This window comes from Simochromis diagramma, unplaced genomic scaffold (assembly GCF_900408965.1).
Source record: "Simochromis diagramma unplaced genomic scaffold, fSimDia1.1 OVJJ01000501.1, whole genome shotgun sequence".
In the NCBI taxonomy this organism is placed as follows: Eukaryota; Metazoa; Chordata; class Actinopteri; order Cichliformes; family Cichlidae; genus Simochromis; species Simochromis diagramma.
The window spans coordinates 5,553,014-5,568,516 of NW_024387320.1; the positions used below are offsets into that span (position 1 = coordinate 5,553,014).

Below are 15,503 nucleotides of genomic sequence, written 5' to 3' on the forward strand. Positions count from 1 at the left end.
CCCTTGTGTTGCAAACCTGTTCAGGGTGCGTTCACCTTCCTCGGCAGCATGATAGACATGCCCTCGCTGAAGCAGGCTCAGAACATAATAACACTCTCTGCCGCGGTGCCAAGGAAATAACACAACTGGTGAGAAGAAATGGCAGGAACCACACGACTAATCTGGGACGTGGAGGTCAAAGGAAACTGGAAAGGCTGCTGATCTCGTGGCTAAAGTGACATTTCAAAAACTTTTCATCCATCGTCTCATTGCTTCACAAAAATGCAGTGTGGAAACTGTGGATTTCATTTGTGATTTTTGGTTTTATTAAGGTTGATTTATGTAGCTTTTTTCCCTTTTTTTAAAAAAAAAAACTGTTGTTAATTTTGCTGCTGAGGTCCAATTCACATTGTTTTCAGCAATACCAACTCTGCAACTATCATTTGTCGACAGTATTTGCCTCTTAAAACTCACTTACAAGGACTATTGCCCTTGCAGCTTTCTTGGCATGCTCTGCAGTGTGTGTGTGTGTGTGTGTGTGTGTGTGTGTGTGTGTGTGTGTGTGTGTGTGTGTGTGTGTGTGTGACCATGCCTCCTCTTTCTCCTAGGTCATGATAAATGCTCTCCCATCTCCACGGTCCAGGCAGCTGGGCAAAAGGGTAAACAAACACAACAAGCCACTGTTGTGGATCTATTCATTGGGCCCCAGACTTCAAGTCAGGCCTCAGCCCCCTGCGCAGGGTCTGACTCACAAACATCAAAGTCCTGCTTGCTTTTTAAAAAAAGAAAAGAAAAGAAAAACCCAGATGGAAGCGAATAAACTCACAATTTAGCTTTTTTTTTTGGTATCATTCTCCTTAGTAATGGCATGCAACTCTCTCTGTGACAGCTGTGAGCCTGTGGTTGATTGTGTGTTGATGGAGAAGGCGTGTGGCGTCAGGCTCACCATTAACTTCGACGAAAAAAGTACACAAGCTGGTAGCAGTAGTCTTTATATGAATCATTTATCTTGAGATTAAGGTGATCCGATATTAAATTGGCATCTAAGGAACTTTAATCTTATAAACAGCGAAACATAAAGATGAACTCGTTAGCGAGCGAGGCAGAGAAGTTTGTGTCATCACAAACAGAAGCATAAAGGGGCTTTGTGAAGTGCTTGTCCGTGTCTGACTTGCACAGACAGTGAAGTGGGTGTGATGTTAGAATGAGACAGATTAGTGGCCATGTTGCTCCAGCAGACCAGGACTGGGGCTTTGTCTCTCTCTGACTGTGGATAGGAGGATAATTGGGGGGGTGTTGAATGGTTAATAGTGCCATTGGTGACCATGGTAATGAAAGGCGCCATACCTCCTCTACCCCACCTCATCCACTTTCTGTCTCTCCCTCTCTCTCTCCATCTCTCTTTCTCTATCTCTATCTCTTACTGTATGATCTATTGTGTCTGGGGCAGGGTTGGTGTCTGTGCCAGGCCAGGCCCAGACAAAAAGATCGAAGCCACTCCTGGGTCCAGCCAAAGACCCTAACAGTAAGCTGTCTCTTTGGCATTTGGCCACATAATTTTTTTCCCCACCCCTTCAGCTTGTGTGTGTGTGTGTGTGTGTGTGTGTGTGTGTGTGTGTGTGTGTGCGCGTGTTTGTTTGTGTGTGTTTGTTTGTTGTCAACCAAATTATACCCTGAATTTGGTGGAAAACACTGCTGCTGTTTGACTTCCACTAAATAAACCTCCTCCCCAAAATATTACTTAGGTAGAGTTATTTTGCGAGGCTTTGTAGGTCATTCAGAACAGATCTCGGGCATCTTTATGCTCATCCTTGTGACAAAAACTGTGGTAATTAAAAGAGATGAGTTCGTTTACCTCTGGGTTGCATTATGAGCTTTGATTATGGTGTAACTTTGTTTCAAAATCACTCAGTGGAGACTTTCATCAAACTTTGAAGTACTTTATTTTAACTTTTTAAACTTTTAGGTGTTTTGTTATTGATGCATTTTTGATCTGAGTGAGAATTTTTAAAAAAGTTGCAGAAATAAAGATAAAGCAAATGAATAAAATGATTGACTGTCTAGACAGCGTCAGTCCCCACTTTTATATAATGCTGAGTCTTAAATATTCCCTCCATCTGTATACTTTATCTTATGTATTCAGCAAACACACCTTGCTTTTAATGTGAAAGTATGCAGATGGATGAAATATTTAGTATACTTTAAATACATACATTGATTATTTTGATTAGTCAAGTTTTAGTTAGTTTTTTTGTAGCATTGCCGCCATTAATAAAATAACTGTTTAGAGCGCAGTAGAATGAGAGTCCAGCAATGACAGAGCGACCAGTCTGATGAGACAAGCTGGCTTTTCCAAGTTGCTCTGTGCCAACAGGTGTCCCCACAGACAGGAAGGCAGATTTCAGAGCAGAGGAAGCAGCACATGGCATCATGCAGAGACAAAGCAAAAAGGGCAGCTCGTCTGTGGCTGATCAGGAAATGATTTGGTCACTTTATGTTTTGAAAAAAAAAAAAAAGAGCACAACACCCTCTGAAGGTTAATGAGCCACATATAATATCATGTTTACCTTCCGCCCAATGATCTTGTTATTATTGGGTATTTTTTAATCCCCCCCACCCGCCCTCCCCTCCTCATCTACTGAAAGGTGAAACAAATGGTATTTTTGCACTTACTTAGATGACTTTCCAATTCGGTAACATTTGGAAATGGGGGGCAGGCAAAGTGAACGATGTCAGTGACATCTCTGTAGATTAGAGGAATGCATCCCTGTCTGCCTGTGTAATTCTACATGACATTTCTATTATGTGTGGAACTGATAAAATCTTCCCAGCTCGCTCGACTGTTGTATTTAAATACATCTCTCCGGTATTCCCAGAGAGATTAAATTACAATTAACACGATTATAACCTCACAAAATTGTGACGGGAATCAATTAGGCTGCAAGCAGTATTTCATAGCCCGGTAATGTGTTGGTCGAGATTGCTTTCATAAATAATGAGGGACAGCGCAGGCGGAGAAAATGCATGTATGCAAAACACTGTCAGAAGAAAATTAAAACGAAATGTTTTACATATTTTTCCATTAATCTAAATGGGACCCGTGTGGCAAAGATAGTTTTATTCTAATTCCCCAGCCCGGGGATGCCCAAATAATGACTTGATGTTATAATAGACTTGTAATGACAATATATGACAAACTAATTGCAGCAGAAGATTATTCTAAAGCAATAAAATACCTCGTTATTGCGCTTGGCGCACAGTTTGAGAAGTGTAAAGCTATTAGCAAAAACGGCTTTAAAATAAGGTGTGCACAGCTGCTCAATATAGAAACATTTCGTTTACGATAATTAACTCTGTTTCAATATTTAGTAATATTGTTTTAAATAAATGAGGACATTTTCAAAGTGACTGCGATGGGCCGTGTTTCTACGAAACTGTGACGGCACTGTTACAGTCGCTTCTTAATTTTCATTATATCACTGCCCTCAGGCTCACAACCCCGCAAAAATGTTATCCCTTACCACGGACTGCTTATACAAAAAATAAATTATATATATATATTTTTTAAAAGGGCTTTAAATAAAAAGAAATTACTTTCTTTTTAGGTATCATCATGGCCTTGCAGAAATACAATTTTCAGGTGTTTTTTCTTTTCTTTTTTTAAGAGTAAAAATGTGGCACGTGTATTTGAACTGCAGGTTGTGTCAAGTCACACAGAAATGCTCTACCTTTACTTTGATTTAGGGCTCTTTTTTCTTTTAATATCAGCTGCTGTGTTCTGAATGGTCTGCCTGCTTGGCAGTGTCCACACAATCTTCACTAACTCGTTCTTGGCGGAACCTTTTAAATTTCTCCCACTGATGGCAGGGGCATGTCCACTCTTCTTCGTCTGCTCCCCCCCCCCCCCCCCCAACATTGCGTTTGGGTGATATGAAATGAAATTCATCGCCGGCCCTGTCTGTGCTGCGTGATTCATCTGGCACATGTGGACCATTACTAACTTCATTTGAGGAGACCTTTTGTCTGAGTGTCCCCGTCACCGAGTAAAGTCCGAGAGGATGGGACGGCGTGGGAGGAAATCAGGAGAGATATCAAACCCCAAGTCTCCTCTCACTTTTAAATTGTGCCATAAATCTTTCCTTTAAAAAATGCAGTGTGTCTAAAACTATTCCATAAATTATAGAATTTTCATGACCTTTTTTTTTTCTTCCCAATGCAAGCCGAATAATGACGACACTTCATTCTCCTCACGGGTATAAATATTGTTCTAGTTTCTATCCACCTGCTAAAGACCCATCCTGACGATGATGGGCGGGATTTAACTGTATCTATTGAGCTGAAGCCCCCAAAGCCGCGCAGGCCTCTGAAGGCCCTCTTAGTTCTTTTGGATGTCCGGGGTGTGTCCGTTTAATGTCATCTGCATTTAGTGAAAGAAGATTGTGCAGTTTATTAACAGATGTCAGGCTGGTGAGATCTAACCTTTGGACGGGTTAGAGCTTGCCTTTGCCTTCAGAGCAAATTAGGAATGATGCCCTCAAAAGTTAAATTATGTTCAGATTTTATTATTTTTAAAGGTAAGCTTTTTTAAAAGAAATCTAGGTGACTTTACCTTCCTCCAGGCTTTGTCTTGCTCGAACTTCCCCCTCGATTCACTTCTTTTTAACGGGCTCAGATCAAAGGGGACGACGGAGACCAGTAAAATCGGCCCGCTTTGTCTGCTGTTGCCAGGAGTAAGGACGGGTGTCCGGGAGGAGGAGAGGGAAGAGGGGTGGCATGGTAATGAGCCTCCTTATAGAGGCTCAAAAGTCTCAAAAAGTTATTTTCCCCCTCCTCTCAAATGTCCATCTGTCGTCACATTTTAGTATCTCTATTTTTATTTCGTCTATTGACTTTACTGGATAATGAGTTTCAGTAGCTCCTTATTTTGTAGTCGACTTCATTTCCGATGAATTACAAAAAGCAGTTTTAGAGCAGGCGTACAAACAGGAGGCTGTCGTGTGCTGTCAGAATGTATATATGTATTTCTTCATATCCCATCTGTGGGCTTAATGAGACATCACCTCCATATTTGACTATTTTACCTGAATAAACTATGAAACCGATTCTGCTTAGTTTTGAGGGGGGAAAAGCCACTCGGTTTTTGTTTGTTTTATTGCAATGTCCCTGAATGCATCAGCAAGATAGACCAGTGGAAAGTTTACGCAAGTGGGGCTGTGTGTGTGTGTGTGTGTGTGTGTATGGTCTTTAAAGAGGAGGGCCAGACATCAAATATCACACCTGCCTCTAAGAGTCGGTATCATCTCCAAATGTGTGATGGGTTATATATTTATGACTTGACAGCGATTAAAAAAAAAAAAAGTTGAAAACAAACTTATTTATAGAAAGATTTACGGCTTCCTCACAACCTTGCAACTTTTTTTTTTTTTTTAATCTTTTCTTTCTTTCTTTTTTCCTGGCAAAATATCTGCTGTGGTTGGGCACTGATGCGCATCCTGTGATCCTGCTCTCTACACGCCGTCCCTTTGTTCTGTTTACCTGAGCAATATCAATATCTGCTCATCCTCTATAAAAACGCCTTCACACTGGCTTCATTTGTCGAGTCACACATGACGGTTTGGAGCAGAACAGACAAACACAAACGCACAACAACAACAAAAATGACAGTCGGACCTGTTAAAATGGAGCATAACTGACGAATAAGAGGCTGTAACAACTTTATCCTTCCGAGATAAAAGTTTAAAGGCGCGTTAAAAGGGTTGTGTTTCTCTGCTGCGCTCACAATTTGCATGGGAGAACAATACAAGGGTTTTGCCTTGTTAAAAAAAAATCACTGAACTGTTTTAAAAGCGTCATAAAAGCACAACGCAACGACGTGAATAAGGCATTATTTGCACTATTTTTATTTATTTATTTATTTTTACAATCTCGACAAAAACAGAAAATAAGGAGGAAGGGGGAAAGCACGCACTGATGTGGACCTTCCTCCCACTCCTCTCTCCTCTTTGAGCAGGTGGAGGCCTCGCACCTGCACCTGCGCACACAGCTGCGCGCACCTTGTTATTGCTGCCGCTGCTTGACGCACAGATGAGCACAGCGCAAACCCGACAACACAGTCCCGACAATATAAACCTCTCCAGTGCCACAGTTCTTAGCCTCAGCATGTTTCACTTCATTTTATAGAGAGACGCCAAAACATGCTCTCTTTCCAGGAACTGGATACGTATAAGCAATTTTCTATCCAAATAAGAAAGCAAATAAAATGCCTTCACCAAATTATCCTCCTCCTCCTTTTTAAAATTAAAAACAACAACAACAACAACAAAAAACTGTTAAGTGGGAATAACGCTGTATTTATCCCGGTCGTGTTGCCGTCTATCTCTTGTTTGTCATGCTCCGGACTTCAACATGACACCATCTAATCCAATTAAACACGATAACCCTGGACTCACTATTATTCTCCTCTTTTTTCCCTTCGAGTTGCTGACAAGCACTCTTGGTTTTGTGTGAAAGAGAGAGTCAAGAGCCCTCTCTTAATCCCGGGCACGACTAGAAGTGATTGAAAAGTGAAAGAAACCCCTTATTGGTCCTCGAGCTGGATGGTGTGTTCTTTGTCCGGTCCTGTGGCTTTTTGTTCGGTACGGTCATCATGCATAGCAGCCCTTTAATTTAGGTCTTTAAAGGGAAATCACGTTTATTGAGTCGGTGGCAGTTATTCGTCTGCGTCAGCGAAGAATAGTTTATTGAAACAAAATGAATAAATCTCCAAACATCTAGAGTCTCTTTATTATCTCGCTAAATGGGAAAAACTTGTAATCCAAACAGCCCGCTAATTGGGATTTAGGAAACATTAATCGACGTCTAAAGTGTGCCTAATTTGCCCTTTTTTGTTTAAGCAGATTAGGCCTGTGTCTGTTATGAAAAAATAACTAGATAACATTCAGCCCTGGCTTTTCGTCACCGCCTCCAACCCCTTAAACCTCAAACACAAATAAACGACTGGTTTTACGGCACCTTCTGGAATTAATTACTTTTTCCCCAGTATTCATTAAGCCACGTCTGGAGTAGAAACTTCCACCGATTCTTAATAAAAATACAATAAATAATCATAAAAATTGAAAATTCAGATGAACGAAATCAAAGTTTCAAAATGAACTCGCCACAAATTAAATGCGTTCTTTTAAAAGTCGCGGGAATGCATTGCTGAGGATTTTATTCAGAGCTTCGTCTAAGCAGGCCGGTATAACATATTGTGGATGTGGCAAAAATGACAGGTAATTGACATTAATCCGCTCGCTCTGAGACTCAGGGGGGATCTAAAGTAAATGGGGATACGGTTAATGAAGCACCACTTGCCCTTTGGATCTCGGTCACAGTGTGCGGCGGGGAAGTTTGAAGAAACTTCATTCGTTTAACTTTTCCGACGTGCGTCATAAATAAAATGACGCAGGAGAGGGCTGGTGTGGGACTGCGCTGCAAATTAACAAATGACAAACATTTCGGAGTGTCATTTGAGCGCATTCTGTTGCAGAAGAAGAAAAAAGCCACCAGCGACTCGGTGCAGCTTACTCTTTAAGTGATTACTCAGCGCATTGCGCCGCTTTAAATGACATCTCAGACGGCGTCGCGAAATTGGCGCTTGCCTAACCAACTCCAACCGTCCAGCAACCTGCATGGTCGTCATTATGCTTATTATCATTCATATTGGGAGCTCTCCCCATTGGAAGTGTGACGAGACAGACAGAGGCCAGGTGAGAGCGGTAGGTTTTCAGAGTGAGGAGTCGGACCTCGCCTCTTCACGCCGCTCGGTGCTACAGGGGCCTGCTTAATGAGGGCGCCTATGGGGGCCCTCCTGGATGGAGAAAAGTGTCTTAACCTCGTCACGGCCGGTCAGAATTGAAGCACCGACACCTGCGCGTCACCCTCCTCCTCCACCTCCTCCTGCTCCTCCCCTCTAGCTCCCCCCCGGCAGGGTCTGTCACAGCCCCGCATCCCCGAGAGTTCATACTCTGTGTACAACTTTTGACAACGATAATGACGCGCATGGTGATGCTGAAAATCTAAGGAGGGGCTGTAGTAGGGAAATAGGAACTGTAGTAGTAGTGTGTGTAGGGGAGGGGGTGATTCTGGCTTTGCATTTCTCCTCAGGACCAACACACTCCTGATAGAAAAGCACCACTCTGCAGCCTCCCCACTGAAGTGATGAATACATAATTTGCAGGCTGGTCTTCTCACAATCCGATTCTGTTCAAATGCCTATGAAATGTGCGAGTGCTGGAGCTGTTAGAAGTGAACAGTGCACCTGCATAATTACCTCACGTTATGTGATAAATATTCCCCAGGTGAGAGTTACAGGTTATGTTTTACTTCTTTTTTTCCTTTTGGTGAACTATCAGTCATGTTAATAAAATATCACCATCTCTCAAGGCCCGTGTCACTAAGATGGATAAGCGTTGATGGTTTGTGAGCTATACTGTCATTTACAATGGCGAATGTCTGTGAAGGGCCAGAAAGGTCCCCGTCCCCAGTGGAGCTGGCCTAATTATACAATTAGTCTTGTGATTGGGACAGTCCCGCGCTAAGTGTCCTGTGGGACAAGCAGACACATTATGGCTGTCATCAGTGTCTTCACAGCAAGTAAAAGAGTGCTGTTTATGTCCTTAGATGGAGGTGGAGCGTTGTGATTTCTAGCCAGCGTTAAAACCAAACTTGCCCTTAAGTACAAAGTGTAAGGGAAATGTATGGCGGATGGAAATCTGTCAGGACACCATTACTGCCATAGGTCATCTTGGCATTCAATCGTTCATGTCTTAAGCCTCATCTGGGGCCTCAGCAGACCCAAACCACATCTCTTTGAAGCCCCAGGTCACATTGAGACCCCCATATCTCAATCTTATTGCCCATCCAGCCATATTTCCTTTCTGGCTTATCCCTGGCCAGTTGGAAACATCAAGACTCCACATTTTCTTCTGCTCATTCAGAGCCATATCGGTCACTGCCAAACCCAAGTATGTTTAAAAGAAGGGAATGGGTTTTCAGGCTGCTTATGATGTTTGGGATCCACGCAGACATCTCCATGAAGTCAGAGGGAGGTATTGGCACTGCATGGTTGAGGAAGCAGTGGTGCCTCCATACTCGAAGCTTTACTGCTAGCACACTGCCTTATCACATTGGATTAGAGCTCCTGCAGTGACCTCGAAGCTAAGGATGATTGGTAGCCAACTTCACCAGTTTGCCCATGATGAACATATAGTGCTTCAGCGATGTAAAGACAGCGAGATGTTCGCAGGCAGAGCGCCAGTCACACTCTTATCTGGTGTTGGCACAAATAGCTCCTTGTCTTTTCTTTATTGACAGGACTGTGTCTTGAGCTCTCTTTGCTCCTCCTTATCTGGACATAACCCTCTTTTGTTTTTTTGTCCTTCCCAAATATGCCCCGTCCTCCCTCTCCCCAGCTGCGACAGAGTGATTTTCACTCTCTAAATGCTGACCTTTTCTGCAATAAACCAGATGCATCCAGGGGCCGTCTTTCTGATGTTGCAAGCATGATAGTTCTCCACAAATCTGGTTCTGATATCAATCACTACAAGCAAAAGAGAGGCTTTCATTGCCTTTTTTTTTTATAAAAGGCAATGAAATAAACTGGTGGACTGGCACTATGCTTCTGAAATCATTCTTAGCAATCAAAGATGGGTTTTAAGATATGTAAAGTGAGAAAAGGAAGGGTATTATATGGACTTGAATTTGATAAGCAGGGATTCAGGTGGTGAACGTAATCCCTATTTTATGGAGAGGCCTCCTTCAAGTACTTGACCCAGGTCAGTGCATGAATATAAACTGGCTATATTATGGAGCTTGTGTCATGCCTTTTCTCTTTTTTTACTTTTTTTTTTTTTTTGGAGTTCAAATCAAAACATTTTTAATTTGATTGTGCTTTTATATCTGAAAGCAACCCTCATTTATGTGCCAGATATGAATCTGTTTCTTTTAGATATACCTAGTACCCTGTAAGCAGTTCCATCCCTGGGCACGAATCAAAATATCCTTGACTTAAAAAGTCCATCTGCTTCGCTTTGATTGAGCATATAGTTCACTGTTTCCCTCCACCCCTCTCATCCCTAGTTTCCAAGTACGATGAAGCCTACATCCTGCATTTAGAGGCTTTTAGGAAAGCCCTGTCATTCAATAAGAGACTACTGGGGCAGCATGCTCACGCTTATCTGCACTTTAGTTTCTACTTTCTGGCCGGTGGGCAATATAAGGGCCAGGTAGCAGGGCCTGGCTCATGCGGTTGTCCGTGGACGACCTTGCTCTCCTCACCTACTGCCTTGGAGTGGCTCCCAGTCCTGGGATGGGGGCTTTGGACCAGCACCAAGTCTCTACCCCCACAGATGTTACTGAGCCACCAGATATTATGTCAGTTTCTGAGTGATGTATCACACTCTTCTGAGTAGCAGTGCACCTGCAAAGTACCCATGATACATGTGACAACATAGGAAATCAGTTAAGTAACCCAGTCCCTAAAAGACTTAGTTAAAATGTTATAATTATGCCTCTACCAGTGACGCACTGATCGTTCATCCCAGAGATTATCTACCTCCTAAAGGACAAGGTAAAGAACAAAGTGTTTATCATCAGGAATGACTAACGTAGAGCTCACATTTAAAACAAAACAATACACAAATGTTTCTTGTTTAAGCGTTACAATAAAAAAATATTTATTTGGCTTGAAAATATGCCACATGTAATTGTTTCAATTCATTCACATAGAATTATATTAGCTCTTCAAATTTAATTTCACAGTGCTAACATTACAAATATCCACATGTGTATTGTGTTTCAAAGATGCCTGGCACTTGTTAGAAATGTGTTCTGTGAGCAGGGTTTTTACACTTCATTTGTGCTTTTTTTTGCTTGAGTTTCTTTTTCTTGTGCCCCTCCAGAATATTTTTTAGGCTGAAAGCACAATAATTAGTCTTAATTCGATTAGTGTAATATATATAAAATATAGTCCTTATGGGGGACATTTTTTGGATATGTTTTGACCCAAAAAAGCATTTAAAATTAAGTCATGGAAAGCTTTTAAAAATGACTTTGAAACAGAAGAGCAAGCTCTTGTGTACACTCTGCCTGTATTAGTGGTACCACTTAACAAAAAGTTAGTCTAAATGTCAGAGCAAGAATAATTTTCCTCATCACTCAGGTTCTGTTTATATAAAATGATAAAAGCGCCCAAACCTGCAAAGCTCCTACATGTCTTTGTAGAACAGGCAAAATATTATAATGGGGAGAAAAAAACAACAACATATTTTTGCTATTAACGCTATAAACATGATGATGTGCTCACAGTAATTGATTTAATGAAGTTCCTATGAAACTAAAACCAAGTAGGCTACAGGTCAGTAGAGTAACCCCCCCTGCGTGCCCACTGTCAGATGTTTAAAGTCCCGGACTCCTTTGGGAAAGACATCAGGGCTAATAGGTGAAACCACAGCTGTTGATGTCGGGCTGAAGAGGAGCGACATGCAGAAGTCCGAGAGCACCGAGTGTAAAAGCAGACGAAGAATTTTCACTTCTCCAAGCGTTCCCAATCCATGTTTCTGGAAAAAGATTCATTTCCCCTCCTCAACAAAAAAAGAAGAAAAAGAAAAAAACGCAGATGTTTTAAATCGCATCCTTTAACTTGGAATTCTCATTGTTTTCCTGCAGGTTGGAGTGCAAAGTATAAAACTTAATGGCTGCAGAGCAAACTGAAAAAGGGGCACTTTGATTCTGCTGGAGGAAAAAGAAGAGGAAAAAAAGGAGGGGGTGGGGGGCATCGGCTCTAAAGGCAGCCTTGGAGTTGCGAATGTGGAAGTTAAGCGGGAGCCGTGCAACTGAAACTGAGCTGCCTTGTTTTCTGACATGCTCATGAAACTTAAACTAGCTAGTAACCAGGTAGGGAGCTTTGAAAAATGGCAAAATGCCTGCACTGCAAATATGAAGCCAGTAAAAACAAAGTTCCCACTCACAGAAAGTTATGCACACAAACAGGTGGAATCCTGTGGCAAGACGCTCTTTAAAGCTGTAAGTGCAGAGAAACTGAACGTGCTCGCAAGTTGCCACCATCATTCAGAAACATCAGTCTCCATTAACATTTGGCTCCACAGCAAGAACTGGCAGATAATGTAACGCTATTAACACGGTCTTTTTACTGGCTGCTAGTTTATAAGGTTGATTCTCTTACTGATAGGAAATATTTAAAAAAAAATAAAAACCATTTCCACCCATCAGGACGTTTGTTTGAGCTGAGTAGGTGAACTGTGCACTTACTTTAATAAACTGGTATCCATTTGACGTGAAATACCTGCAGAATCTCGACATGTCAGATTTATTTAGCCATATTCCGTGTCTTATTTACAGGAGTGGTGGCTTACGATTATCACCCTCGTCTTCATTCTCATATTGAGGAAACGGGGGAAGTGTGATTTATTTATTTTTAGGTGAGATGGTAAAACGGGCCAGAGGTATCACAAGGTGTTGCTGTTCTGCTGTATGTGAATTCTGGGAGGTGGGAGGGTGAGAGGGGGTTAGTGTGAAGAGGTGCCGTTTGCGTCTCCGCACCTGATTTCTGCTTCCCCAAAACTAAAAGTAAAGTTAATTAAAAAATATTTTTTTAAACTCAACTTCTTTATCCTCCCTCTTCTGTCTCTCTTTCTTCTTGTACTTTATTCCCCTCCAAACCCAAGAGCACTTTTCTGTTGCCGTAAAGGTGATCCATGCGCACTGCAGTTTCTGGCGCAGGTACTCGGATCAAATCTCTTGCAGTCTTGAGTCGAGACTCTTAACTTTTGTGACCAAAAAAAAAAGATCACTTCACATGCAATTTTGGCGAGCATTGTGCCGGTAGTATTCAGGAGATGGATAATGCTTGTAAACTCTGACAAGACGGCGTTTGTTTTGCCTCCACGCTCGTCTGAGAAATTATCGTTCAACCCCCTTTTAAAGGGGCGCGATTGAGAAGCAGCGGCGCTCTCACTGCGACTTCTTGCTTTGTCCTCTCCCAAGTGGCGTCTGCATGTCTGACTCTGCCGGTTACTGATTTGCAGGCAGTATGTTAAGGTGGCCCATGTAAGTGATTTCCACGGACATCCCTCTTAAGGAGAACAAATCGTTGACAAAGGAGTGCCTTTCCAATTCAACAGCGTCGTTAGGACAACCAAAAAAGTATTTCTCAGATAATAAGTTCTACTTCAAAGCGTTTCTCACTGAAGGGTGACCGCTTCACTCCTTTTTTAAATGAACTCTCCCTCCTTTTAATGTCTCTGGTTATTTTTCATCGTGTTTATTTTGTAACATTCATTGAGCATTTGTTTCCAAACAGGACATACAAGAGCACGCTACTCTCTTGGCCCCTACCCCTTCTATATATATAAAAAAGAAAAAAGTCGAGGCACAAAACAAGAAGAGGCCCACAAGTGCGTATAGTTTGAATGAAGCGGCAGATAAAGTGTTTTCTCCCCCCATTTTTCTTTCTTTTTTTTCTTGAGAAGGCAGCTGTAAAATTGATCAAGCTTGTGTAATACAAACTTGCCTTTTTATTAAAGCTTTGCGGTGCTGCTGTGATTATTATTTTTATTATTATTATTATTATTATTATTTCCTCTTTGGCTGTAAAATTTGGTTCATTTAATGTTGTTTTACGCGCCGGTGACGATTCCCTTGTGCGCCTTTTATTGCCTCAGTCCCCAAATCCTCCCAGGCTGATCCAAGTCAGGTGTATTATCAGTTAAATCTCATAATCATTTCTCATTGTTCTTTTTTTATATGCGAGTGTTAGTTGATAACAATTTTTCTTGTTGTGATCACAGGAATCTAGTTGCACACATACGCTCACAGACTGGTTGGAATTTAGGTGCCAACCTGTCAAAGGTATATTTGTGACAGCACACACATTTCTGGAGAGGGTACATCCTATGCTTTGATTATAATTCATTTAGTGGCAGTTAGCATTTTTTTTTCTCCCCTTTTAACCGGACATATTCAAATGCGAGCGTTTCACTACCCAATTGCCATAGAAATCCTAACGCACCATGAAGACTGTCAAAGCAGACAGCCTTCCTCTCAGAGGCTGCAGCCTTTGAAGTGGTGCAGAACTGGCGTTGGTCAATTTTAATTCTATAGACTGGACAGGCAACTCTTTGAAAGTGAGATTTCGCGTTTTAATGGAGGAAATAAGAGGGGGAGCTTGTTTTATACACTCTATACAAGGCTCTGCTTATTGTCGGATATCTTTTTATCTTTTATTTTTCCCATGAATGATTCATGCCTCGGCTGCTTTGTGCCGTCGCGCCTTTCAGAGGTAGCGCCATCAGGGGGCTATAAGTTTTCCCATTAGCTCAGTGATTAGTTTGTACCAGCCTCCTTGGCCCGTTAGGCCTGTTTCTGAGAAGAGTTGGATATTTTATAGAAACGTCAGTAAGGCAGGTGAAGAGAGCTGCTTCAGCTTTTTCACTCGAGGTGAGACTGATGTTGATGTTTTGCAGTCACTGTGTGTAGTCCACATTAGAAAGACGTCTGCTAAATCACATAGCGTAAAATAATAATAATAACAAGAAGAAGTACAGGCACAGTCCTCCTATAAAAACTTCTAAGGACAAAACAAATGACCCCTTATAATCAAACTCACCCGTAAATCATGTTAATGATATAATGTGACACTTATTTACTGTATATGTCCTGTTTTTATTATTAAATTTTAGCATGATTTTTTTTTATATTGTAAATTAATTCTTGAACATCAAAGGTCTGCACAATCATAGCTGATTCATCTCTCTCTCTTTTTCTCCATCCATTATTATCCAATGGCACCATGCACCTCAATATGAAAGACAGATCACTACAAAAGGCATGCGGGGGGAGAGGGACTTTTCACATTACACAGCCTATTCAAGTAAATGTTTCTTCTTTTACAGAGCACAAATAAAAAATATAAACTCAAAAAGTTAAAAGGTGAATCTGAAAAAAACAAAACAAAAAACAACAAAAAAACCAAAAACCATCAGCAGGGTACTATGCATCACCAAAACTGATATTATTATTCTTTGGTGTTTCTGTAATTCCAGTACAACATTGAAACCAGCAAATAAATTACAATGTACAAAACAACATTTTTTTTCCTTGTAATTAAAAACTACACAACATTCACAAGCATCAGCACAATTACATATGTACAAATCCTACAGGATCAAAGCCTGTCAGTGTAGACATTTAGGGTCTCAAGGGACTTACTGGACTCTTTAACAAGTGTTAAACTTGTGTATTTTGCATAAAATATAGTCTTAAATAGTTCTTAAATATTACAAAATTCAATCCAAACACATGTATAAATCTGATAAGGTAAATGCGAACCCTTAAGACACTCAGATGTTTGCCTCCTCTCCTGTTTTTTTTTTTCTTATTAGTTTTTTCAAAGTTTGTACCACATTTTAAAGAGATTAGCTGAAATAGAAAAAAAGGCCTCCTCTCTAGCCTCTAGATTTTTTTTT

The 15,503-nt window shown here is 41.2% G+C and overlaps 1 protein-coding gene across 1 annotated transcript in view; it reads left to right on the forward strand.

Moving 5' to 3' along the window:
- clybl (citrate lyase beta like) overlaps positions 1 to 13,402 on the forward strand; it is a 77,438-nt gene extending 64,036 nt beyond the window's left edge. The window contains exon 8 of the mRNA XM_040005483.1: positions 25 to 13,402. Within this exon, the coding sequence (XP_039861417.1) occupies positions 25 to 120 (96 nt within the window). The 3' untranslated portion in view covers positions 121 to 13,402. The remainder of the gene's footprint in view (positions 1 to 24) is intronic.
- Positions 13,403 to 15,503: the final 2,101 nt, after the last annotated feature.